Here is a 26,978-nt window from a genome sequence, read left to right as displayed (position 1 = left end):
ACCATAGTTTACTTTAAATAATTTTTCCCCACACAATAGTCATCATGTTGGACAATGCAGTACAGTGTACATCCTGCAGCATGTATGCATGCCTTGATCAGCGGATTGAGGGTGTTTACTGTTGCCCTGGATGTGTGCGTGTTGCTCAGTTAGAGGCGGATGACGCAGAGCTAAATAAGTATCTCGCAACACTGAGACGCATACACAACATGGAGATGAGCTTGGATCTCACGATCCAGACACTGGATGGAACCCTTGAAGATGAGGTGGGTGGAGTAAAGCCGGAGCAAGAAGCAGAGGTAGCCGCTAGTTGGGTCACAGTTAGAAGGGGTAGGGGAAAAAGTGGCAGGGAGGCTAGTCCCGAGTTGTCCCTCACTAATAAGTATGCTTGTTTGCGTAATATTGGGGAGGATGATTCTGGAGTAGCAATGCTGCAGCAGGATGTGCTCCTTAGCAACCAAGGGGCAGACTGCTGCAAAGAGAAAGGGAATAGGAGTGCAGCTAAGGCTAGACAGGTACTGGTGGTAGGGGATTCAATTATTAGGCGCACAGACAGGGTAATCTGTCGAAGAAACCGTGAATGCCGTACAGTCTGTTGCCTCCCGGGTGCTCGGGTTCGGCATGTAGCGGAAAGAATTGACAGATTATTGGGTGGGGCTGGGGAAGACCCGGCTGTCATGGTACACATTGGCACCAATGACAAAGTTAGTGGGAGATGGAAGGTCCTCAAAAATGATTTTCAGGTACTTTGAGATAAACTTAAAGCAAGGACCTCCAAGGTGGTGTTCTCTGAAATACTGCCAGTGCCACGTGCTACATCTGAGAGACAGAGGGAGCTTAGGGAGTTAAATAAGTGGCTGAGAAATTGGTGTAGGAAGGAAGGGTTTGGGTTCCTGGAGAACTGGGCAGACTTTGCAGTCAGCTACAGGTTCTACAGCAGGGATGGGCTGCACCTTAATGGGGAGGGTGCAGCTGCATTGGGGGAGAAGATGGCTAAACGGTTGGAGGAGATTTTAAACTAGGATCTGGAGGGAGGCGGGAGGATAAAGTCTCAATATGTAGACAAGATAAGGTAAAAAGACAGTGGGAGCCTAACATTATGGGGGGTGGAGAGGGGGGTGGGGACAGTGTAAAGATTAAGGAGGTTGGTAAAACTTCAAGTAGCCCATTTCAGGTAAACAAAATTGGTAAATGTGGTGGTAAAAATATAAAGTGCATGATAACCAATGCTCGGAGCCTTGCAAATAAAATAGACGAACTAGAGTTCATTCTGAATGACAAAGGCTATGACATTGTGGGAATAACCGAGACATGGATGGATGAAAGCCATGACTGGATAGCTAATTTAAAAGGATACAATGTGTTTAGGAGGGATAGAACAGGGAAAAAAGGTGGAGGGGTTTGTCTCTTTGTTAAGAATTCTTTTACAGCTGTCCTCAACGATGAGATGGAGGAAGATTGTGAAGATGTGGAGTCCGTTTTGGTAAATATTCATGGTGGAAATAAAAGTTGCCAATTGCTTATTGGGGTATGTTACAGACCACCTCATTAATGAAGCTGCAGAACTGCGATTACTACAGCAAATTGAAAAAGCTGCAAGTAAAAATGAGGTAATAGTTATGGGCGACTTCAACTTTCCAGACATTGACTGGAGTATTGAGGCTACCCATTCTGGTAAAAGCAGCAGATTTCTGGCAGCACTACAGGACAATTACTTGACTCAAATGGTAACGGAACCAACTAGGGGGAATGCGTTACTGGATCTGATCATTTCGAATAGACCAGATAATGTATCAAATGTGCAGGTTCAAGAACATTTGGGAAATAGTGATCACAACATGATAACGTTTGATCTGGTGACTGATAGGCCACGGGGCAGCGGGACCACTAAAACTATGAATTTTAGAAAAGCAAAGTTCAATCAAATTAGGCAGGCACTAAGTTTGGTGAACTGGGATAATGTACTACAAGGGGAGGACACTGAAGGGAAATGGCAAGCTTTTAAACGTATTCTCAATCAATATTGTAGTATGTATATCCCATATGGAAACAAAATGTCTAGGAATAAAAAAAAGGCCTCTATGGATGAATAGAAAGGTTAAAGATAAAATGAAGAGGAAAAAGAATGCCTAGAAGGTCCTAAAACAGGAGGGGACCGAGGCTGCACTCAGCAATTATAAGGAGTGCAATAAAAATTGTAAAAAAGAAATTAGGCTGGCAAAGATCGAAGCTGAAAATCAAATCGCTAGGGATATCAAATCTAACCCAAAAAAGTTTTACAAGTACATCAACTCTAAAAAAGGAAAGGTTGACTGTATAGGACTCCTAAAGGATGAGGGTGGGAACTCAATGGTGGATGACCAAGGTAAGGCAGAGTTATTAAATGCTTTCTTTGCTTCTGTCTTCACAAAGGAAACAGCACTGTTGCAAATTACAGAGGCAGAAGAGTCTCAATCTTCTAACTATAACATTAAATACTTAACGCAGGAAGAAGTAAAGGCAAGACTAAATAAATTAAAAATAGACAAGGCACCTGGCCCGGATGGCATGCATCCTCGGGTCCTAAGGGAATTAAGTTCAGTTATAGATAAACCTCTTTATCTTATCTTTTGTGACTCTCTTTCAACTGGCAGAGTCCCAGTGGATTGGCGTACAGCCCACGTTTTCCCATTATTTAAGAAGGGCAAAAAATCAGATCCAGGAAATTATAGACCTGTAAGCTTAACATCAGTTGTATGCAAACTATTTGAGGGGTTACTAAGAGATACTATACATGACTTCATAGTAGAAAATAATCTTATTTCTCAGCATCAACATGGGTTTACTAAAGAAAGGTCCTGTTTGACTAACATGCTCAGCTTTTATGAGGTAGTGAATGCTAATATGGATATTGGGAATGCTGTAGATGTGATATACTTGGACATTGCTAAGGCCTTCGACACTGTTCCCCACAAAAGTCTGGTGCAAAAGTTGAGGATGCAAGGACTGGGGAAGAGTCTGTGTGCTTGGATAGGGAACTGGCTAATGGACAGAAAATAAAGAGTTGTGGTCAATGGATCGTACTCAAAATGGGAGACTGTTAGCAGTGGGGTCCCACAGGGGTCTGTACTGGGTCCAGTGCTCTTCAATTTATTTATTAATGACCTAGTAGATGCAGTAGTGAGCAATGTTGCTATTTTTGCAGATGATACAAAATTGTGCAGAATCATCAATTCTCAGGAAGATAGTGTCATATTGCAACAGGATCTGGATAGGATGGCTATATGGGCACATAAATAGCAGATGAAATTCAATGTTGAAAAATGTAAAGTCATGCATTTTGGTCGTACCAATGGTCTAGCACCATACAAAATAAATGGGAGACAGTTGGGGACATCAAACTTGGAGAAGGACTTAGGAGTACTCATCGACAACAAGTTAAATAATCGTACTCAATGCCAAGCCGCTGCAGCTAAAGCTAACAAAATTTTGGGATGCATTAAAAGGGAAATAAAAACTCGAGATGCGAGCATAATATTGCCCCTGTTTAACTCTCTAGTAAGGCCACATCTGGAATATGGAATTCAGTTCTGGGCACCACATTACAAAAAAGATATTGCAGTTTTAGAGCAGGTGCAGAGACGAGCAACAAAATTGATACGTGGGATGGAAGGTCTCGCTTACCAAGAAAGGTTAGATAAACTGGGTTTATTTAGTCTAGAGAAAAGACGCCTTAGAGGAGATCTAATTAACATGTATAAATACATCAGAGGGCAATATGATAGCTTGGCGGATTAGCTTTTTGTACCTAGGCCTTCTCAAAGGACTAGAGGACATGATCTGCGCATGGAGGAAAAACGTTTTAGCCATTTATTTAGGAAAGGGTTCTTTACAGTAAGAGTGATTAAGATGTGGAATGCATTGCCACAGGAGGTCGTTGTGGCGGACTCTATACCTGCATTTAAAGGGGGCTTAGATGCTTTCCTTGCGTTGAATGACATCCATGGCTACAATTACTAGGTAATGCCTAATGATGTTGATCCAGGGATTTTATCTGATTGCCATCTGGAGTCGGGAAGGAATTTTTCCCTTTTGGGGCTAATTGGACCATGCCTTGTAAGGGTTTTTTCGCCTTCCTCTGGATCAACAGGGATATGTGAGGGAGCAGGCTGGAGTTGTACTTTGTACTGGTTGAACTCGATGGACGTATGTCTTTTTTCAACCAAAATAACTATGTAACTATGTAACATACATGGTACATTTCTCTGTTTTCCTTCTGTCCTGTGCAAGAGTTCAGCTTCACTTTAAAGCATCTAAATGACATTAATTTATATTTGCTGAAAAATCTATGCATCTTTTTGAATGCTGAATGTACATATGGTGGTGTGCTCTAACATATTGACAGTGTACAGGAACAAAGTCTGAAGAAGGCTTATTAGCAATTTAGCAGAAAGCTTACTCTTTTCTTTTAAGCCAATAAATGGTATCATCCTGATTCAAAACTCTCTGCTTTCGCTGATGGCCAAGATGGTACAATGCTCTACTGCACAGGAAAGCAGAAGGATGCCAAACCTTACACACTAGAAGGGATCACTGTAAGAAGAAAATTGTGAGCTTCTGAGAGGAACTGATGGCAAGGTAACTATGTAATGTTCATTTGAAGTTACCTCATGTGTTTATTGTAAATTATTTTACTCAGTACAGGTTCTCTTTAAGAAGTGGAGGAGACTCCTTGGCCACGCCCACACCATTCAGCCAATCTGAGCAGTCGAAGGACTCCTCTGACGTCAGCCGACCGGCAGGTCAGCTGACGCGCCTTCTCCCCGCATAAAGATCCTGACGCTAATGTCCCCCTGAGCACAGCAGAGACATGCGTCCCTGGCGTACTAGACGCCCGGGACGCGGAGAACCGAGCAGGCAGGGATCCTGTGATGGCCGCGGTGGACCCCGTGTCCACCGCAGCCGACAAACGAGTACTCCTCATACCCGTCCTTGGTGTGCTAGATGCCCGAGGAGTGGGGAGACTGGCAGGCAGAGAATCATAAGCAGCTGCGGTGGTACTGCTATCCACCGCAGCTGTCAGGTCACTAACCATTACAGTACACCCCCCCTTGAGGCGTGGACTTCGGACACGTACCACACGGTTTCTCAGGATGAAATTCATGAAACCTTTGCTTCAACTCCTCCGCATGCATGCGGTAAGCTGGTACCCAAGATCTCTCCTCCGGCCCATACCCCTTCCAGTGCACCAGATACTGAATGGAATTGCGCACCCGACGAGAATCCAAAATCTGCTCTCATACTCGGGTTCCCCATCAATCACCACAAGGGGGGGGGGGGGGGGGAAGAGGAATCCACATGTACTGCAGGCTTCAAAAGAGACACATTCTGGGATACCGGCTATGGCCCTATAAACCTAGGGCCTAGCTTGACTGAAGGTTGTTTCACTGCCAAGTGTCCTGTAGAAACCCACACCATATCCCCAGGAACAAATTCTCACTCCGCAGACCGCCTTTTATCCGTATGTCTTTTCTGAATCGCAAAGGCCTTCTCCAAATTTCTCCTCACCATAACCCAGATGTCCCGTAAAGACTTCTGCCAATCTTCCATGGCAGGAAGAGAAGAGGACACCACAGGTAACGGAGAGAACTTAGGAGATCTCCCCGAGACCACCTGAAAGGGGGAGAATCCAGAAAAAGCACTTTTGAGATTATTATGCGCAAATTCCACATATGGCAGGAATTTTGCCCATTCTAGTTGAGCATCAGCCACATAGCACCTGAGGAACTGCTCGAGTGACTGATTGACTGTTTCGGTTTGCCCGCTGGTCTGTGGGTGGTAGCCAGAGGAAAATGACAAATTCATTCCCAGATGATGACAAAATGCCCTCCAAAACATAGACACGAACTGGACCCCCCTATCTGACACCACATCTTCTGGTATCCCATGCAGTCTAAAGATGTGGTGGATGAAGAGATCCGCCAATTCTTAGGCTGAGGGGAGTCCGTCCAGTGGGATAAAGTGGGCCATCTTGCTGAATCTGTCTACTACCACCCAGATGACAGTCTTGCCCTCTGACCTAGGAAGTTCGCCTACAAAATGCATGGACAGATGGGTCCATAGTTGTTCAGGCACAGGTAAGCACTGAAGTGTGCCCACGGGAGCCTGCCTGAAAGGTTTGTTCCTAGCACAGACCGAACAATCCCTGACAAACTCTTTACAATTAGTTACCAGGGATGGCCACCACACACATCTAGTGAGCAAGTCCTGGGTTCTAGCCACTCCAGGATGCCCTGCATGTGCATGGAAAAGCTGTAAAATCTGTAACCGAAAATGCAGAGGGACGAACAGCACCCCATCTGGTTTTCCCTCTGGAACATCCAGCTGATAAGGGCCTAAATTAGACATCCAATCTTCCCAGGTATTAGTGGCTGCTATGACAATTTTTGCAGATAGAATGCTCTCAGGGGCTGGTGGCTGTACTGTCTCCGGCTCAAAACATCTTGACAAAGCGTCTGCCTTGATGTTTTTACTTCCAGGTTTGTAAGTAATAATAAATCTGAACCTCGAGAAAAACAAGGACCACCGGGCCTGTCGAGGACTGAGTCTCTTGGCCCCCTCGATATATTCTAAATTCTTGTGGTCCGTATAGACCGTGATCGTATGTTCTGCACCTTCGAGCCAATGGCGCCATTCTTCAAATGAGAGTTTGACAGCCAGAAGCTCGCGGTTCCCAATATCGTAATTTTTCTCGGCCGGAGAGAATTACCGAGAGAAAAAGGCGCATGGATGCAATCTGCCCTGAAGCCCTGAGTGTTGAGACAGTACAGCCCCAACCCCTACTTCTGATGTATCCACTTCAACGATAAATGGCAAACTGACATCGACATGCCGCAGAATGGGAGCGGAACAGAACAATTTCTTCAAAGTTGCAAAAGCAGCATGAGCTTCGGCTGACCAGTTGTGAGTGTCTGCCCCCTTCTTGGTTAGTTCTGTGAGAGGTAACACCACAGAAGAAAATCCTTTAAATGAACTTCCTATAGTAGTTGGCGAAGCCAAGGGACCTCTGAATTGCTTTCAACCCCAGAGGTTGTGGCCACTCCAGTACGGCAGAGACCTTACTGGGGTCCATGGAGAGACCAGTGGTGGAAATAACATAACCTAGAAAGGGGACCTCAGTAACCTCGAACAGGCACTTCTCCAGTTTAGCATACAGGGAGTTCTGTCTTAGTTTTCTTAACACATACTTCACATGTTCCCGGTGTTCAGCTAAACTGGATGAGAAAATAAGGATGTCGTCCAAATAAACGAGGACGAACCATCCAAAAACCTCCCGGAAGACCTCATTAATTAACTACTGGAAGACGGCTGGAGCGTTACACAACCCGAAGGGCATAACCAGATACTCGTAGTGCCCGTCGGGCGTGTTGAATGCCGTCTTCCATTCGTCACCCTCCCTTATGCGAACCAGGTTGTATGCCCCTCTGAGATCAAGCTTAGAGAAGATACTGGCATTGGTGATCTGGGAGAATAGATCATCAAAGGGAGTAGATAACGATTCTTTACAGTAATCTTGTTTAAAGCTCTGTAATCTATACACTGCCGAAATCCACCGTCCTTTTGCACAAAAAAGAGACCTGCTCCGGCCGGAGACTGTGAAGGACGGATGAACCCTTTAGCCAAATTTTCCTTTATATACTCCTGCATAGCAAGTTTCTCTGAAGCAAACAAGTTATACAGATGGCCTCTAGGGGGCATACAACCTGACCTCAACTCAATAACGCAGTCAAAACTTCTGTGTGGCGAAAGTTTATCTGCGGCTTTGGGACAAAAGACGTCCACGAAGTCATTATAAGCTGCAGGCAATCCTTCCATTTGAACCTTGGTGGCGCAAACAGCAACTTTCTCCAGACAATGATGATGACAGTGAGACGACCAGCTCAATAGCTGACCTGAACTCCAGTCAATGGGGAGTGTTGCTGCAGCCATGGCATACCAAGGATCACTGTGGAAGTAGCCATTTTGAGTACAAAGAACTGAATGTGCTCTTTATGAAGCACCCCCACTTGACATAACAATACAGTAGTCTGTGAAAGAGGTTGTTTCCCCTGAAGTGGAGAATCGTCCACTGCAGTTACAAAAACCTGTCTGTCTAAGGGGACAATGGGAATTCCTAATTTCATAGCAAAATCAATGTCAATGAAATTGGCTGCTGAGCCCGAGTCTATGAATGCCTGGGTCGGTAAGACACGATTCTCCCAGGTAATAGAGCACGGCAGAAGCAGCCGATTTTCTTTTAGAGGTAAGACAGGCTCGCCTAGGGTAGTACCTCTAGCTACACCTAGGCGGCAGAGTTTTCTGCCTTCTTGCAGCAATTCTGTACCACATGACCCTTCTCTGCACAATGCAAACAAAGACCTTCCGTCAATCTCCGACAATTTAGAATGTCCGATCTGCATCGGCTCATCCCGGGGAAGAGACGGAGAAAATGAGGAGAGGGCAGCAGGGGTAGATCTCCCAGATAGTCGGCCCCGGGTCTGTCTTTGATAACGGACCCGGCGATCTATCTTAACTGCCAATGAGATGGCGTCGTCAATAGTTTTAGGCTCGGGGTGACTCAGCATGAAATCTGCCACTGCATCAGACAACCCTGTCAAAAAACAGTCCAGTAAAGCAAACTGACCCCATCTTGCCCAGACAGCCCACCATCTAAACCCAGCGGCGTATGTCTCTATCGTGTTATGCCCTTGCCTGAGTGTTTTTAGCTTCCTTTTTAGCGGTCAGTGTCACTGCTAAATCTGGATCGTCATATATAACAGCCATTGTTTTAAAGAATTCCTGAACTGAACTTTAGGCTTTATGCCCTGTGGGGAGGCTGTAGGCCCACGTCTGTGAGACCCCAGATAACAGAGTTTTAATGAAGGTGACCCTCTGAGTTACGTCCTACTGCATCAGGGTCAGAAACTCAAAGTAGGAAAGGCAACGATTCCTAAAATTCTGAAAATCTGACCTATGCCCCGAGAACCTCTCAGGAAGAGGAATTCTAGGCTCCAAAACCACAGGGGATGGCACAGTTGCGTTAGTATTCTGAAGGGTCCGCACCACCTCAGATAACTGGTTGATCTGTGTCTGCTGAGCGTTAACCGTGTTGGTAAGACCGTTAACGGCCGTGGTTAACAGCTCAACTTGACCGCAAAGTGCCTCCATAGACATTTTGGTCTGCTGTTCTGTAACGATTGGTGTCAACAAGAACAGACTTCTGATTATGAAGTGATCTGCAGTATCACCAATAAATCAGATATATACCTGTAACGATCGGTGTCAGCACACAGAGAGAATCTGATTGTTGATGATCTGCAGAATCATCAACAATACAGATGTATACTCGATTATGGATGATCTGCAGAATCACCAATAATACAAGTATGACTAACCTCTGGACACCTAATGAGTGAATGTATTTGATGAACTGGAGGCTATCTCCCGAGGAGCGGGAGATGTAAGAGACTTGGCCAAGAGCCACCTGAGGGGCAGGCAGCCCTGGGCAGTGCAGAGACTATCTCTTGATAGTGAGGACCTGGTAACCAGGGGTAACAGTATTAGATGGTGAACTGTACTGCAGCCAGAGGAAGGGCCACTGGCTGCTAACAGGCCAGACTCTCTGAGGAGCGGGAGTCCTGGTTGCAGCTGACACCTGATGGAATGGTGTCACTGCTATTACTGATAGACTGAGCACTCAGGGAGAGTGACAGCTAGGATAGTCGGGCAGGCCAGGTTGGCAACACACGAGCAGATGAGCTACAGAGACAGAAGACTGATTCGGTAACCGGGTACAGGCAGGGTCTGGCAACAGGTAGACAGATATGCAGAGGTACCGAATCAGAAAGCAAGAGAAAGGTCGACAAAGCAAATAGTCATAACATATAAATATAACAGAGTCCTAGACTGGGGTGTGAGCTGCTTGATCTCGACACCCGGGAACTAGTCTAGAGTATAACACAGTAATGACACAGAGTCCCTAAGCTTGGGTGTGAGGTCCTTGGTCACAACACCCTGGAACTGGTCTAAAGTATAACACAGCAATGACACAGTATCCCTAAGCTTGGGTGTGAGGTCCTTGGTCACAACACCCTGTATAACACAGCAATGACACAGTATCCCTAAGCTTGGGTGTGAGGTCCTTGGTCACAACACCCTGTATAACACAGCAATGACACAGTATCCCTAAGCTTGGGTGTGAGGGCTGTGGTCTCAACACCCTGGAACTGGTCTAACATATAACACAAATGTATTCTGGCTAAGTGTGAATTCCCAGGTCCTCCTGGTTCTAACACACTGTGGGATCTGACTGGTCTGAGTGCTCACACGTAAGAATTCACAACGGCAGACAACCAGCAACTGACAGGCAAGAAGTATATATAGAGCAGCGCTCCTCAGCGCCGCCCAGCCCCACTTAGCCAATCACCTACTACGCTGGGATCAGCTGATCGTCCTGATCAGCTGATCACTCTCCTATTGGCATAAAGGTCCTGCCTCCGCTCTCCATCTGTGTGCTCTACTAGGCTCAGACACACCAGACACACGCTGCTGTGCGGAAACCGCCGGTCTGAACGTGGAAACAGCCGCCCCGCTGTCAGACCGCGCGGCGGCATCTCCGCAATCCATTACAATACCGGATTATATGGTGATCTGCAGAATCACTAATAATACTGGTATATATGTACTGATGTATAACAGGTAAGTAACCACTTTAATGCACAGAGTGTAGTGATTGGTGCAACAGTAATTACTGATAGAGTTAACTAAACCTCACCAGAGGAGCTGGTGGGCACTATCAGTACAGCACTTCTCACCAGGGACAAGGGCTGGTGAGTATAGAGAGGTCAGACAGATCGGTTCAGCAACAGACAGACAGCAGGTACAGAATCGTAAGACAGAGACAGAATGTATTTCAGGCAGAGTCGGCAACAGGATCAGATAGGCAGAGGTACAGAATCACTAAGCGTTAGATATGTCAGAACTAGCCAGAGTCATACACAAAAAATACAATAATAATATAGCTAACTATAGATAGATGTATATTGCAAACACTGCATACACATCTATCATCCACAGGAACCTCTCTAGGTCTGAGTGCTCACACGAAGTATTCGCAACAGCAGACAGTTTGCAAATGATTCCCAGAGGCTTAAGAAGCGGAGGAGACCCCTCGGCCACGCCCACACCATTCATCCAATCCGAGCAGCCAAAGGACTCCTTTGACGTCAGCCGACTGGCAGGTCAGCTGACGCACCTTTTCCCCGCATAAAGATCCTGACTGCGAGCGCGCGCACGCGTTAATGTCCCCCTGAGCACAGCAGAGACACGCGTCCCTGGCGTAGTAGACGCCCGGGATGCGGAGAACCGAGCAGGCAGGGATCCTGTGATGGCCGCGGTGGACCCCCCGTCCACCGCAGCCGACAAACGAGTACTCCTCATACCCGTCCTCGGGGAGACTGGCAGGCAGAGAATCATAAGCAGCTGCGGTGGTACTGCTATACACGGCAGCTGTCAGGTTACTAACCATTACACCCATCCTCTGTGTGTGTGTGTGTTGTCCATGCCCCATCCTGTGTGTGTGTTTGTGTGTTGTCCATGCCCCATCCTGTGTGTGTGTTTGTGTGTGTGTGTCCATGCCCCATCCTGTGTGTGTGTGTGCGTGTGTGTGTGTGTGTGTGTCCATGCCCCATCCTGTGTGTGTGTGTGTGTGTGTGTGTGTGTGTGTGTGTGTGACCATGCCCCATCCTGTGTGTGTGTGTGTGTGTCCATGCCCCATCCTGTGTGTGTGTGTGTGTGTGTGTGTGTGTGTGTGTGTGTGTGTGTGTGTCCATGCCCCATCCTGTGTGTGTGTATGTGTGTGTCCATGCCCCATCCTGTGTGTGTGTGTGTGTCTGTGTCTGAGTCCATGCCCCCATCCTGTGTGTGTGTCCATGCCCCATTCTTTGTGTGTGTGTTACTCTGTTGCTATAAGCTGTTACTCTGTGCCTGTACTGATAGTAAACTAGCTACAGCGTGTGCTTATCTCTGCTACCTCTATTATGTGCAGTATAAGCTGTTTCTTTGTACCTGTACTGATAGTAAACTAGCTGAAGTGAAGGCTGATCCCTGCTACCTTGACTATATACAGTGTAAGCTGTTATTCTGATTATACTGTTAGTAAACTTGCTGCAGTGTTTGCCGTTCTCTGCTGCCTCCAGTATGTACAGTATTAGCTGTTACTCTGTACTTAAACTGATTGTAAACTCGCTGTAGTGTGTGCTGTTCATTTCTACCCCCCGTGTGTTGTTCATTTCTACCCCTTGTATGTACATTATAAGCAGTTACTCTATGCCTGTACTGACAGTAAACTAGCTGCAGTATGTTCTGATCTCTGCTACCTCCAGTATGTACGGTATAAGTTGTTACTCTGTGCCTGTATTGATGGTAAATTAGCTGCAGTTTGTGCTGACCCCTTCTACCCCAGTATATACAGTATAAGCTGTGACTCTGGGCCTGTACTGATACAAAACTAGCTGCAGTGTGTGCTAATCTCTACCTCCAGTATGCACAATATAAGCTGTGACTCTGGGCCTGTACTGACAGTAAACTAGCTGCAGTGTGTGCTGATCTCTGCTGCCTCCAGTATGTACAGTAGAAGCTGTTACTCTGTGCCTGTACTGATAGTAAACTAGCTGCAGAGTGTGCTGATCACTGCTACCTCCAGTATGTATGTTAGCAGCTGTTACTCTGTGCCTTTACTGATTGTAAACCAGCTGTATTGTTTGTGTGCTGATCCCTCCCTCCTCCAGTAATTACAGTGTAAGCTGTAAAGCCTACATACATACAATTTTGAGCAGCCAATCTTATGCTGGGCATACACAAGTCGACCAGGCGGCTCGATTACCCACCGGATCGACTCCCGCCACGTCCCCGCTCATCCCCGTGGGCGCCCGGATCGATTCCCGCTCATCCCCGAGGGCATTTCTTATCTTCCTTTTGTTTGTCTTCCATTTTCCGTCCCCGAGGATCGAGTGCGGAAATGATCCGCCGCATGATCGGACACATTGGAAATAATCAATCGAGCCATCAGCGGCTCGATTGATAAGGGCCTGTCGACCCGTGTATGCCCAGCATTACTACTTCTAGGTATTATGAGATCTCAGCTCTGTTCAGAGTCTGGCCCTCTACTGCATGGAGGTGGTCAAATTGGTCAGTGATCGACCAGTCAAACTTGAATGTGTGTAGGCATCTTTACTCTATGCCTATACTGATAAACTATCTAAAGGATAGGGGTCTCCATCCAACATTTTGCTGGGCAGGTGTAACGATTGTGGATGTCTCTCCGTGATCAGCGCACAAGACGTGCGCTGACACTGCGGAAATCCTCCACAAGTGTGTAATTTGAGGGAACCCAGCAAAAGGTGCAACGCACCTGTAGAGGGAAATTCCTGTCGGCAGGAGGAGCTGTGGAGTGCAGAGGAACAGCTCCTCTGCCCTGCCACAGACGCAAGACAGGAATTGCACGAAGGGAAGAAACGCAGGGCAAGATAGCCCTGAAAGAGAGAGATCAAAGTGACAGAGGGTATGTGTGTTCACCAATCTAGTCGCCACCCTGCGACGATGAACACACAACCATGAAGAACAGGTGAGAAGGCAATCGCCAGAGATGGCGATTGCTAACAGCGACACAAGACTGAATAAGCACAGAGGGGGAATGTATGTATGTCCACCAATCTAGCCGCCACCCTGCGACGGCGGACACACAACAAAAGGAAACCGAGTGAGAACGCAATCGCCTGAGAAGCGATTGCGAATGAGATTGAGCAAAGGGACAGATTGTATGTGTGTGCACCAAACTAGTCACCAACCCGTGACGATGCATACACAACAGCAGATATGAAGTAGGAACGCAATCGCGGCAGAGGCGATTGCCAGAGGTGACACAAGGCTACAGCAAGGCAGAGCATGAGAGTAGCAAAGGCACAGCAAATCATACAATGAGAAGATAAGGAAAATAACAAACGCTAACTAAACGCGAACACCGCACTCATTAGCAACAGTGCACGTGTTTATGCGCGGTCTCCGCGTGTTAAGCACAACAGAGACAAGCACGCCTAACTAACCACCGACAGTCAAACATGAAACAGAGGACGCGAGCGCTTGCTTAACGGTTACCTCACCGAGCCTCCAGCAAGCGTTCGTAGCAGACAAGACAGATACACGAAAACAGGAATAAGTGAGAGATAGGATCCACAGCACAAGCGCAAGAGGCTAGTGCGATCCAGGAAGACAGAACAGAAGGATCCAAAGCACTAGCGCAAGGCGAGTGCGATCCAGGCAAGACAGATCAGAAGGACCCACAGCTCTAGCGCAAGGCAAGTGCTATCCAAGCTAGACAGGCAGATGAGATAGCTGGTAGCAACCGCTGCTCCAGCTATACTCCAAGAACAAAGATCAGAACGATCTCCTGTCGACCACCGCTGGGACAGGACAATCGCATCAGACAAACAAAACAGATATGCAATCCTAACTGCACTAGGGAAACCTGCCGAGTGCAGTCCCAGGAATTACTCTAAACTAATCTTCAAACAATGAGCAAGGCTGATACTCCAGGCGTGTTACACAGGACTAACCCTTATGACCAGCCCAGGTCTGTGATATCACATGGTATTTATAGTGCAAGCCTACAAAGGCTGTGGCTAGGCAATCTGCATGACAAACGTATGCAAATTCCTCAGCAGCAAGCTGCAAAACTGACAAAAGGTCTCTCTTCCAGAGGCCTGCGCAGGCAGCCGAGCGGATCCTCACAGGAGGCCCATTTTTATTAGGTTACACCACTGTTAAGTTCATGTAATTTGGTCCCACCCGTGGCCACGCCCACTTCCTGCATGGCCACACCCATATTCCACCCCCTCCCACCCAGTGTCAATGGGTGACCCGAATCTTTTAGGATCCTAGCAACACCCCTGGTCGTGTATAGAATGGAGATTGTGGTTGGAGTGGTATGTGGAAACTAGTGAGGACATGAATGGGGAGAGAGATCGTGGAGAGCTTTGTAGGTTAGGGTTACGTTTAAAATGGATCCTCGGGTTAATTGGCAGCCAATGAAGAGATTGACAGCAATATATTGTAAGCAATAGGTGTGCATCACCCAGTCCCATGCACGCCTCCAGGACTTCTCAAGAGCTGCTCCAACACTATGGAACGCCCTACCTCCACCCATTAGGGCAGCTTCAACATCTTCAAGAAAGCCCTCAAAACTCACCTTTTCACTCTGGCCTACTACCCCTCACAAGTGCTCTAAACCCACAGCTGAACTCTGGTCCCCTACCTCTCGTGTCCCTACCTCTCCCTTTAGATTGTAAGCCTCTGGGCAGGGTCCTCCTCCTTTTGTGTCCAACCTGATCTTGCACCTCTATTACTGTACACCCATGCTATGCATCTGAGTGAACCTAACTTGCCTAATCTCCATGCTCCATCCAGTGACTGACTAAGCATTACCCCAGGGGTCTCAAACTCGCGGCCCGCGGGCCATTTGCGGCCCTCGGTACAATATTTTGTGGCCCGCGCCAGCAAAAGCAAAAGAGACACGGAAGCGAACTATTTTACCTTATAGTTCGCTTCAGTGCTCCCAAGTAATCCGCTGCATCCCCGCCACTAAACGAGGGCTGCAGAGCCCCCAAATCCCCCGGGCAAACATCCACGACTGCGCTGAGGGGCAGAGCTTCCAGCTGTAGCTCTGCCCCTCCTGACGTCAATCGCCCCACGGATCGCCGCCTCTCCCCGCCCCTCTCTGTGAAGGGAGAATGAGAGGGGCGGGGAGAGGCGGCGATCCGCCGCGATTGATGTCAGGAGGGGCAGAGCTGAAGCTGAAAGCTTTGCCCCTTCCAGGAAATGCCGGCGGATTGCCCCCCAGGGGATTTGGGGGCTCTGCAGGCCTTGTTTTGCGGTGAGGACACTGCAGATTACTTGTAATGGGAGCACTGAAGCAAACTATAAGGTAGGACACTTCATGTTCAGAAGAAATAATTAAAACTGTTAATAATGACATTTGAGGACTTTTTTTTGTGAAATCCCTTATGCGGCCCAGCCTCATTCTGACTTTGTCTCCTGCGGCCCCCAGGTAAATTGAGTTTGAGACCCCTGCATTACCCTGTACTCATACTGTGCTGCGTGACCTCCATGCTCCATCCAGTGACTAAGCATTACCTTGTACTCATACTGTGCTGTGTGATCTCCATGATCCCATCCAGTGACTAAGCATTACCTTGTACTCATACTGTGCTGTGTGATCTCCATGCTCCATCCAGTGACTAAGCATTACCTTGTACTCATACTGTGCTGTGTGATCTCCATGCTCCATCCAGTGACTAAGCATTACCTTGTACTCATACTGTGCTGTGTGATCTCCATGCTCCATCCAGTGACTAAGCATTACCTTGTACTCATACTGTGCTGTGTGATCTCCATGCACCCCTCCAGTGACTAAGCATTACCTTGTACTCATACTGTGCTGTGTGATCTCCATGCACCCCTCCAGTGACTAAGCATTACCTTGTACTCATACTGTGCTGTGTGATCTCCATGCACCCCTCCAGTGACTAAGCATTACCTTGTACTCATACTGTGCTGTGTGATCTCCATGCTCCATCCAGTGACTGACTAAGCATTACCTTGTACTCATACTGTGCTGTGTGATCTCCATGCTCCCCTCCAGTGACTAAGCATTACCTTGTACTCATACTGTGCTGTGTGATCTCCATGCACCCCTCCAGTGACTAAGCATTACCTTGTACTCATACTGTGCTGTGTGATCTCCATGCTCCCCTCCAGTGACTAAGCATTACCTTGTACTAATACTGTGCTGCGTGATCTGGTCTTTCTTGTATTCAGGTATCGTCATTTTGCTGTATGTCACCCCTAAATATTGTCTGTAACTTAATATTAATGTTCAGCGCTGCGTAATATGTTGGCGCTTTATAAATACAATAAATAAAGGTACAGCATCATATTCCCTTTCTGATGCAATATCAGTGATGCAATGAATGCATGTTCAAAAAAACAAAAAAAAAACACTCTAAGTTTCTAAAAATACAGTTCCAGACTCAAACTTACAGCTTGCTAGAAAAGATCTGTGTATTACAGCGTCATCACTAAAACATTTCCTGGTGACAAGGAAGAATTATTCAGAAAAAGCTATAACTCACCAGAGCGGAAACACTGAGGCCTCCAGCGGAATGCCCAAATATGGTGACCAAGTTAGGGTCACCCCCAAAAGCCTTAATGTTCTTTTGAACCCAATGCAGAGCTTCCACTTGATCAAGGAATCCGTAGTTCCCGGGGGCTCGGCTGTCTCCAGTGCTGAGGAATGAAGACCACAACAGAGATCACATGAGCAGGCTTATAATAGGACTCTGGAAAGAAGAGCTTCTGTCAGTTTTGCAGCTTGTGCTTGCAGAGGAATTTGCATACGTTGTCATGCAAATTGCCTGGCCACATTCATTGGAGGCGTGTACTATAAGTACTATGTCTTTCCCACAATGCTTCGCTGTTCATAAGGAGTCTTCCTGTGAAACACTCTGGAGAGTGTCAGCTATGCTCTTGGTTTGAAGATCAGCTTAGAGTAATTCCTGGAAACTGTGCTAGGCAGATTCCCTAAGTGCAGTTAGGATTGTTTATCTGTTTGTTTGTTCTGTTGCTGTTGTCCTGTCCCAGCGGTGGTGGACAGGAAATGGTTCTGATCTCTGTTCTTGGAGTATAGCTGGTGCAGCGGTTGCTACCAGCTATCTCTTCTGTTCTGTCTCCTGGGATCGCGCTAGCCACTTTTCGCTAGCGCTGCGGATCCTTCTGTTCTGTCTCCTGGGATCGCGCTAGCCACTTTTCGCTAGCGCTGTGGATCCTTCTGTTCTGCTACTCTGTACCTGGATCGCTCTCGCTTCTCGCTAGTGCTGTAGATCCTATCTCTCGCTTGTCCCTGTTTTCATGTGTCTGTCTTGTCTGCTATGGACGCTTGCTGGAGGCTCGGTGAGGTAACCGTTAAGCAAGCGTTCGCGTCCTCTGTTTCATGTTTGTCTGTTGATGGTTAGTTAGGCGTGCTTGTCTTTATTGTGCTTATCACGTGGAGACCGCGCATAACCGCGTGCACTGTTGCGAATGAGTGCAGTGTTTGCGGTTAGCTAGCGTTTGTTATTTTCCGTATCTCCTCATTGTATGATTTGCTGTGCCTTTGCTATTTTCGTGCTCCGCCTTGCTGTAGCCTTGTGTCACGTCTGGCGATCGCACCTCTCGCGATCGCGTTCCTATTTCATATCTGCTGTTGTGTGTGCACGGTCGCGGGTTGGCGACTGGATTGGCGCACACACATACAACCTGTCCCTTTACTCGTTCTCATTCGCAATCGCCTCTCTTGCGATTGCGTTCTGCGCTTCGTACAATTCCTGTCTGGCATTTGTGGAGGTACAGAGGATTGGTTCCTCTGCACTCCCCAGCGCCATCTGCCGACAGGAATTTCCCTCTACAGGTGCGTAGCACCTTTTGCTGGGTGCCTGCAATTACACGCTTGTGGAGGATTTCCGCCGTGTCAGCGCACGCGTTGTGCGCTGATCATGGAGAAAGTTCCACAATCGTTACAGATGATACCATTTATTGGCTAACTACAAATGAATAAGAATAAACAAGCCTTCATCAGTTTTACATCCTGTTAGTTTGCAGGCTGGCGGTACAGACAGCTTATATACATGCAACATCAAAAGGGAAAACTGATATTTTTTTTCAAGCATAAATACATCATTAAGATGCCTTAATACAAACAGTCCATCTAAATGGGGTAAGATAAGGATCCTTGTTTACTACATTGCTCACAGACCAGGTGTTAGGATTGACCCAGAGGTATTGTAAATATCGTAATTTTGAGGAAATATTCCCACACAGACTGCATTTTGGCTAAGTAAATCTTTCACAGTTATTACCTTTTGTGTGTATATGTTAATTAGTGTATGTAAATTTGTGTAATGCAATTTTGTTATTAAAACATTTTTTTTTTAAATTTACGCTTATGACCTGTTCCTGAACATACACAATTGTACTTACTCCTCCGAAAACGTTACCTTGTATTCTATAGTATTTTGCATTTACAACCCATATGCTTGAATCAAGCACAGATAGACAGATCTGGCACAGATTCCTGCATACAGCTAAGGGTTAAGTTAGTGTTCTCAGTGTGTTAAAATATATTTACAGTCGTGTGCTGACTCGCACGTGGTGGCAAGCATTTGAATTGTATGTGTGCGGTGAATCCTTTGGAGTCAGGACACTGCTCTCGGCTAGTCGGTTCATAGATTACAAATCCACATATGGGCATCTATGCGCAAAGTGACAGCGAGACCGAGTTTCTGACTCTGAGCGATTGACCAAATCAAGGATCGGCCCTTGCGGTTCTTGACACTGGGCACCAGAAGTCTTGCTATGGAAGGAACAGCAAACTTCCCTTCCAAACTCTGGCCAAAAGTTTGCCTTCTAAACTCAACATTGATGACAGACTGTAGTGCTTTTCTTAGTACAGCTTCAAAGTGGGGGCATTACATAGAGCATTGAAAAAAATGGGGGAAATATCTAGAGGAAACAACTAGTCTAGGGGCAATGGAGAGCTGCAATGCACTATGATGAGCACCAGGATGGTGGGATCCTGGCACAGATCACTAGGGGCAATGGAGAGCTGGGGTGCAATATGAGGAGCACCAGGAAGCTGGGACCTTGGCACACACCACTAGGGGCACTGGAGAGCTTGGATGCACTATGAGGAGCACCAGGATGGTGGTACCCTGACACACCACTAGGGGCACTGGAGAGCTGCAATGCACTATGAGGAGCATCAGGAAGTGGGACCCTGGCACACCACTAGGGGCTCTGGAGAGCTGTGATATACTATGAGTAGCATCAGAATGGTGGGATCCTGACACACCACTAGGGGCACTGGAGAGCTGCAATGCACTATGAGGAGCATCAGGAAGTGGGACCCTGGCACACCACTAGGGGCACTGGAGAGCTGCAATGCACTATGGGAAGCATCAGGAAGCTCCAAAACAGTTGTATATGGTCTCACCCCCAACATTCATCTTTCTGTACATACATCATACTAGATAATGCAGAAATCGTGGATTGCAGCAAGTCCCCTCCCTGACCCTTATGCCCCTCCCCCAACCCCCCCCCTGGAAAGGATCCAATTCCTGTACAGGAAGTCAATTGTTTGTGAAGATGTCTACTCTTCGAGCTTAATTTGACAGATCTGATAGTTATGTAAGTGTTGAATCACTTAAGAAGTCATAAATATTATGCAATTGGTCTATGAATCAACGGTCAGGGCCAGTGCTACCATACAGGCACTTGTCCCAGGCCCCCCAGGTCTCCCCCTGAATTGTGCTACCCAGGGACCCTGCAAATTTTCGGCATACTCACCTGTCCCGGCACACTGCACCATTAGTCCTTGCTTCCCGTCTTCATCGCCACTGGCTGCCTCTTCTCCATGACTCGGTGCATGGTTTCACATAACGACATGCAACGAGTGTGAGGATGAAGATGAGGGCACACGGACAGGATAGTTGCTATGCTAACAAAAATGGTGCAGGGGCCCCGGAAAGAGCAGTAAAACTGAGGAGGGGGTGACAGCTGGCTCGGGGGCCCTGGGAAGGTGAACGTTTGATGCTGTTGGGGGGCAGGCAGGCCCCACCTGATTAATTTTGCCCTGGGGCCACATTGTGTCTACCTGCAAGTAGCTGTTGACATGATCATTTCTAGTAGCTTCTTCCCTGCTAAATGTGAGTTACCTGTAGAACCCCGGAATTCCCAGGCGGTACTGGATGGAGACAGTAACAACATTTTCATGGGCGCTCAATGCGGATCCCTGGAACATCATGGCTCCGCCCATCGACAAACCACCTCCATGGATGAACACCATCACCTGCACATAATAAAAGGGCCATTAAAGAAATGCAGTTTGAAGCTAAAGCCTGGTACATGCTTTCACTATTGATTGGCCAATCACTGACCCATTTTACCAGGGCTGTGGAGTTAGAGTTCAGGTGTTAAGAGTCAGAGCAATTTTTGGGTAACTCGAGTTGAGTCAGTTTCATAAACCAGGAGTCGGAGTGATGAGTGGATGATTTTTGTACCCACTTCATAGCACTGCAAGGGCTGTGGAGTCGGAGTCGAAGAGTCAGAGCAATTTTGGATACCTAGAGTCGGAGGTTTCCTAAACTGAGGAGTCGGAGTTGGAGTCAGATAATTTTTGTACCTACTCCACAGCCCTGAATTTTACCACCTCATTGTAGTATTAGGGTTCACCTACACAACATGTCCATAGTATTCAAAATCTGTTGGTCCTCACAGGGGCGTAACTATGACCCACCGGGCCTCCCGCAGAAATTCTGACTACCCTCCCCGTGGCACGCTCAAGGCCATTTTGGGGGGCTGGATGGGTTGCAGCATAGAGGGTAGAACTTGGCCACGCCTACCCCCCCCCCCCCCCCCCCCCCTGCACTCCCCTCCAGCTTAAAGCGGATCCGAGATGAAAAACTAATTATAACAAGTGACTTGTCTATATATCTTAGCTAAAGTTTAGATAGTTTACACAGCAAATCTGGCTGCAAACAGCTTTAATAGAATAAGAATAGTTCTTTCTGTGATACAATGACAGCAGCCATGTTGTTTGTAAACATTACACAGAGGCAGGCTTATCTGCATCTTGAGCAAAGAAAACTAATCCCCCCTCCTCCTCCCTCCTCCCCTCTGCCTCTGAAATCTCTGGCTAGTAATACCTCCCCCTCCTCCTGCCCAGACTGGGCTCCCATGAGCCCTTGCTACTGTCTGAAAGTACCTTGGATCTCTGAAAATCTGTGGGAGTGGTTTATTTAGTTTATAGGGAAATAGAGCATTAAAACAAAAACAAAAAAGTATTTGGCTTGCGGAATGCCCTATAAACAATAGGAAAGGAACACAATTATGCAATGAGTAAAAGTTCATCTCGGATCCACTTTAAATAAGTATCTGTGCAGCGGCCATATACACATACCTTCCTTGCATTCCACTGCGGATGCTCCCCTTTCCATTGTCTGACGCTATTTCCTGTATAAACAGGAAGTAGCGTCAGACACTAGAGCGAGGGGCATCCATGGTGGAACGCAAGGAAGGTATGTGCAGGGGCGTAACTAGAAATCACTGGGCCCCCCTGCGAATATTTGGAGGCCCCCCCCCCCATAGGTGCCAAATAAATCGTAATGGGGCAGCGTTTCACTGTAAATTAATTGTAAAGTGGGCAGCATTTTACCAGACAATCGTAATGTGGGCCAGAAAATCGTAATGTGGGCAGAGTTCACCAGAAAATCGTAATGTGGGCCTTTAGAAAATCATAATGTGGGCAGCAGTCACCAGAAAATCGCCTAGTGGGCAGCAGTCACCAGAAAATCGCCATGTGGGCAGCAGTCACCAGAAAATCGCCATGTGGGCAGCAGTCACCAGAAAATCGCAATGTGGGCATCAGTCACCAGAAAATCCTAATGTGGGCAGCAGTCACCAGAATATCGTAATGTGGGCAGCAGTCACCAGAAAATCCTAATGTGGGCAGCAGTCAGTCACCAGAATATCATAATGTGGGCAGCACACACCAGAAAATCCTAATGTGGGCAGCAGTCACCAGAAAATCCTTATGTGGGCAGCAGTCACCAGAAAATCTTTATGTGGGCAGCAGTCACCAGAAAATCCTAATGTGGGCAGCAGTCACCAGAAAATCCTAATGTGGACAGCATACACCAGAAAATCGTAATGTGGGCAGCAGACACCAGAAAATCGCAATGTGGGCAGCAGTCACCAGAAAATCCTAATGTGGACAGCATACACCAGAAAATCGTAATGTGGGCAGCAGACACCAGAAAATCATAATATGGGCAGCAGACACCTGAAAATCGTAATGTGGGCAGCAGACACCTGAAAATCGTAATGTGGGCAGCAGACACCTGAAAATCGTAATGTGGGCAGCAGACACCTGAAAATCGTAATGTGGGCAGCAGTCACCAGAAAATCCTAATGTGGGCAGCAGTCACCAGAAAATCCTAATGTGGACAGCATACACCAGAAAATCGTAATGTGGGCAGCAGTCACCAGAAAATCCTAATGTGGGCAGCAGTCACCAGAAAATCCTAATGTGGACAGCATACACCAGAAAATCGTAATGTGGGCAGCAGACACCAGAAAATCATAATATGGGCAGCAGACACCTGAAAATCGTAATGTGGGCAGCAGACACCTGAAAATCGTAATGTGGGCAGCAGACACCTGAAAATCGTAATGTGGGCAGCAGACACCTGAAAATCGTAATGTGGGCAGCAGACACCAGAAAATCGCAATGTGGGCAGCAGTGACCAGAAAATCGTAATGTGGGCAGCAGACACCAGAAAATCCTAATGTGGGCAGCAGTCACCAGAAAATCGCAATGTGGGCAGCAGTGACCAGAAAATCCTAATGTGGGCAGCAGTCACCAGAAAATCCTTATGTGGGCAGCAGTCACCAGAAAATCCTTATGTGGGCAGCAGTCACCAGAAAATCACAATGTGGGCAGCAGTCACCAGAAAAATCGCAATGTGGGCAACAGTCACCAGAAAATCCTTATGTGGGCAGCAGACACCTGAAAATCGTAATGTGGGCAGCAGACACCTGAAAATCGCAATGTGGGCAGCAGACACCTGAAAATCGTAATGTGGGCAGCAGACACCTGAAAATCGTAATGTGGGCAGCAGACACCAGAAAATCGCAATGTGGGCAGCAGTGACCAGAAAATCCTAATGTGGGCAGCAGACACCAGAAAATCCTAATGTGGGCAGCAGTCACCAGAAAATCGCAATGTGGGCAGCAGTGACCAGAAAATCGTAATGTGGGCAGCATTCACCAGAATATCGTAATGTGGGCATCAGTCACCAGAAAATCATAATATGGGCAGCAGACACCTGAAAATCGTAATGTGGGCAGCAGACACCTGAAAATCCCCCTGCAGAATTTCAGAGCGCCCCCCCCCCCCTGGGGCCCGCTCGTGGCCGGTTTTTGGGGGCTGGAGGGGTGGCAGCATGAGGGGAAAGCCTTGCCCACAGTCGGCGGGGAGAGGGGAAGTTCCCCCCTCTCCCTCACCTCGGGGCTCTCCCCTCTGCGCCCCCCTCCAGCTAGTGAATGTGTGTGGGCAGCGGGCAGCAGCAGCGGCGGCGGGATACATACCTTCTTCCTTGCGTTCCATCGCCGCCTTCTCGCTCTAGCGGCTGACGTCACTTCCGCTTCCGGAAGTGACGTCAGCCGCTAGAGCGAGAAGGCGGCGATGGAACGCAAGGAAGAAGGTATGTATCCCGCCGCCGCTGCCCGCTGCCCACACACATTCACTAGCTGGAGGGGAGCGCAGAGGGGAGAGCCCCGAGGTGAGGGAGAGGGGGGAACTTCCCCTCTCCCCGCCGACTGTGGGCAAGGCTTTCCCCTCATGCTGCCACCCCTCCAGCCCCCAAAAAACGGCCCCGAGCGGGCCCCAGGGGGGGGCCGGCCGGGCCCCCCCGCGGGCGCAGGCGCTGCAGGGCCTATTCTTACGCCCCTGGGTATGTGTATATGGCCGCTGCCTAGACACGGATTTAAGCTGGAAGGGAGCACAGAGTGGAGAGCCAGAGATGAGGGTGGGGGGGCATCCCCCCTCCCCGCTGATATGTGGACAAGCTCTCCCATCATGCTGTGACCAGAGATGAGCAGAAACTACACCAGTGCGAATTTACGCATTGTAGTTCGCATCTACGCATCGTAGTTCGTAGGTGAATTTTCAAAACTACGCTTACGATCTTATGCGTAGCAAAGTACCGTTACACGTAGTTTATGCCCCTACGCGTAGTTCACATGTGTATTGCGAAGTAAACTACGAATGCGTTATTCGCATCTATTTTTCCACGTACAATTGTATACTTACAAAATTACGAATTGGTAAGGGGAATGCACGCATAGAAGAGGTCCTGGTACAAGCATTTGCAGGGGATTTAATGCGTACATTTTTCCACATAATGGCATAAGTGTCCGCATACACTACGCGGAATTGCGTATTTTAACGCGTAGTCTACGAAATGCATACGAATCGAATATTTGATTTTGAAGCGGTAGTTTGGCGAAGCACAATTGAGTAAAACTACACGTAGTTCCAGTGTAGTGAAGTTGGCGGGGGGGGGGGGGGGGGGTCATCTTCACCGGGACAGGCTGTGATCTGGCTACTTCCTTCAAGAAGTTTATATGCAACTCAGTGGATAGCTGCTTGTCCAAAAAAAACAGATAAGGCCGACACCTGGACTCTGAGGGTGCTAACTGCCAACCCCATGTCCACTCCGTCTTGTAAAAATTCTAAAATAAAACTTGTGTCATTCGAACTGACCTTGTTCCTTTCTTTCCAAGAACAAAAAAAAACAACCTCTCCATAACTTGGAATAAATCTTCCTAGTGTTCTCCTTCCTACATCTTAGAAGTGTGTTAATCACCCTCTCTAAAAAACCTAACATACTCAGAGTCTGCCTCTCAGGATCCAGGCTGTGAGCATGAGAAACCCCTGGTCTGGATGCATCTGACCATTCTGCGTCAGTAGGTAATTTCTGTCTCGTAAGTGCCAGGGACCCCTTATCTTTAGGATCGGTAGAAAAGGAAACCAGGCCCTTTTCGGCCACCAGGGCACTATGAATATTACCTCCGTCTGTGAATGTCTCAGTTTGTTGAGGGCTCTCGGAATCAAGTTGAACGGGGGAAAAGCGTACAACAGACCGCTCGGCTATTCCACTGTCAGGGCGTCTAACCGGTCTGTTGAAGATAAGGGATGTAGGGAAAAGAAACCTCTTGTCTTTGCATTTTGAGGTGTGACAAAAAGATCTAAACTTGGTCTGCCCCACTCTGCTATGATAAGCTCGAACACCTCTTGGTTCAACTGCCATTCTGCTTCTGTTAAGACCGATCTGCTGAGGACATCCGCCCAATGGTTCTGAACCCCCTGGATATGGGTTGCCACTAGCAACACTAGATTCTCCTCTGCCCAAGTTAAAATTTGCTTCGCTAGCTCTCTTAGACTCCGCACTCTGGTGCCCCCCTGTCTCCTGATATAGGAAACTGTGACCATATTGTCAGAGAAAAACATTACCGCCCTGTTGCGTATGTGAGGAAGCAAAGACTGTAGAGCTAACCTGACAGCCATCAGTTCTCTGAAGTTTGATGAACTCCGGCAGAGCTGAGGTGACCACTGACCCTGTACCTGCTGACCCTGGCAGTGGGCCCCCCAACCCCATGTGCTGGCATCCGTGTACAGTTTTAATGGGTCCTTCTGCATCCAGGGACGCCCCCTGGACAAGCAGTCTGCATTCGACCACCATTGGAGGGAGAGTAATACCTGCTGTGGAGGGGTTACTCGATCGTCTAATGAAGACTTCTTTCTGTCCCATATTTGTAGAAACCAGGCCTGCAATTCCCGGGTGTGAGCCTGAGCCCACTCTACTGCTGGGATTACTGAAGTCATCAGTCCTAACAGGGACACAGACGGGGCTGATCTGTATTCGTCTACTATCGTCATTAGTCTGGTAATCTTTGGTTGAGGAAGCAGAATCCTTTCCTGAATGGAGTCCCATATCAACCCCAGAAACAGAGCTGTCTCGGTGGGTTGGAAACATCACTATTCCCTGCTGACTATCCAACCTAGCCTCTCTAGGGTGTGGACGCAGAGCTGTAGATTTTCTCATAACGTCTGTTCTGTATTTGACAAAATAACAAAAAAATCATCCAGATACGGAAGAACCCTTCCATTCTGGAGATGTAGATGAGCGACGGCGTCCGCAACGAGTTTCGTAAATATCCTCGGCACTGAGGATATTCCGAATGTTAGGCCACGGTATAGGTAATAACATACAGCGTCTCCCATGACCACCGCAAATCTCAGGAACTTCTGA

The 26,978-nt window shown here is 47.7% G+C and overlaps 1 protein-coding gene across 3 annotated transcripts in view; it reads right to left on the bottom strand.

Annotated features, from left to right (window-relative positions):
* LOC137543725 (cocaine esterase-like) overlaps positions 1-26,978 on the bottom strand; it is a 229,253-nt gene that overhangs the window by 138,797 nt on the left and 63,478 nt on the right. For all 3 annotated transcript variants that reach the window (XM_068264854.1, XM_068264856.1, XM_068264855.1), the window contains exons 4-5: positions 20,820-20,953; positions 17,205-17,358 (exon numbers count right to left, since the gene is read on the bottom strand). In XM_068264854.1, the coding sequence (XP_068120955.1) occupies positions 17,205-17,358; positions 20,820-20,953 (288 nt within the window). The remainder of the gene's footprint in view (positions 1-17,204; positions 17,359-20,819; positions 20,954-26,978) is intronic.

Source organism: Hyperolius riggenbachi, unplaced genomic scaffold, assembly GCF_040937935.1.
Source record: "Hyperolius riggenbachi isolate aHypRig1 unplaced genomic scaffold, aHypRig1.pri scaffold_186, whole genome shotgun sequence".
NCBI classification, from domain to species: domain Eukaryota; kingdom Metazoa; phylum Chordata; class Amphibia; order Anura; family Hyperoliidae; genus Hyperolius; species Hyperolius riggenbachi.
Note: the sequence above shows the minus strand (reverse complement) of the source record. Positions and strands in the feature narration are given on the sequence as shown.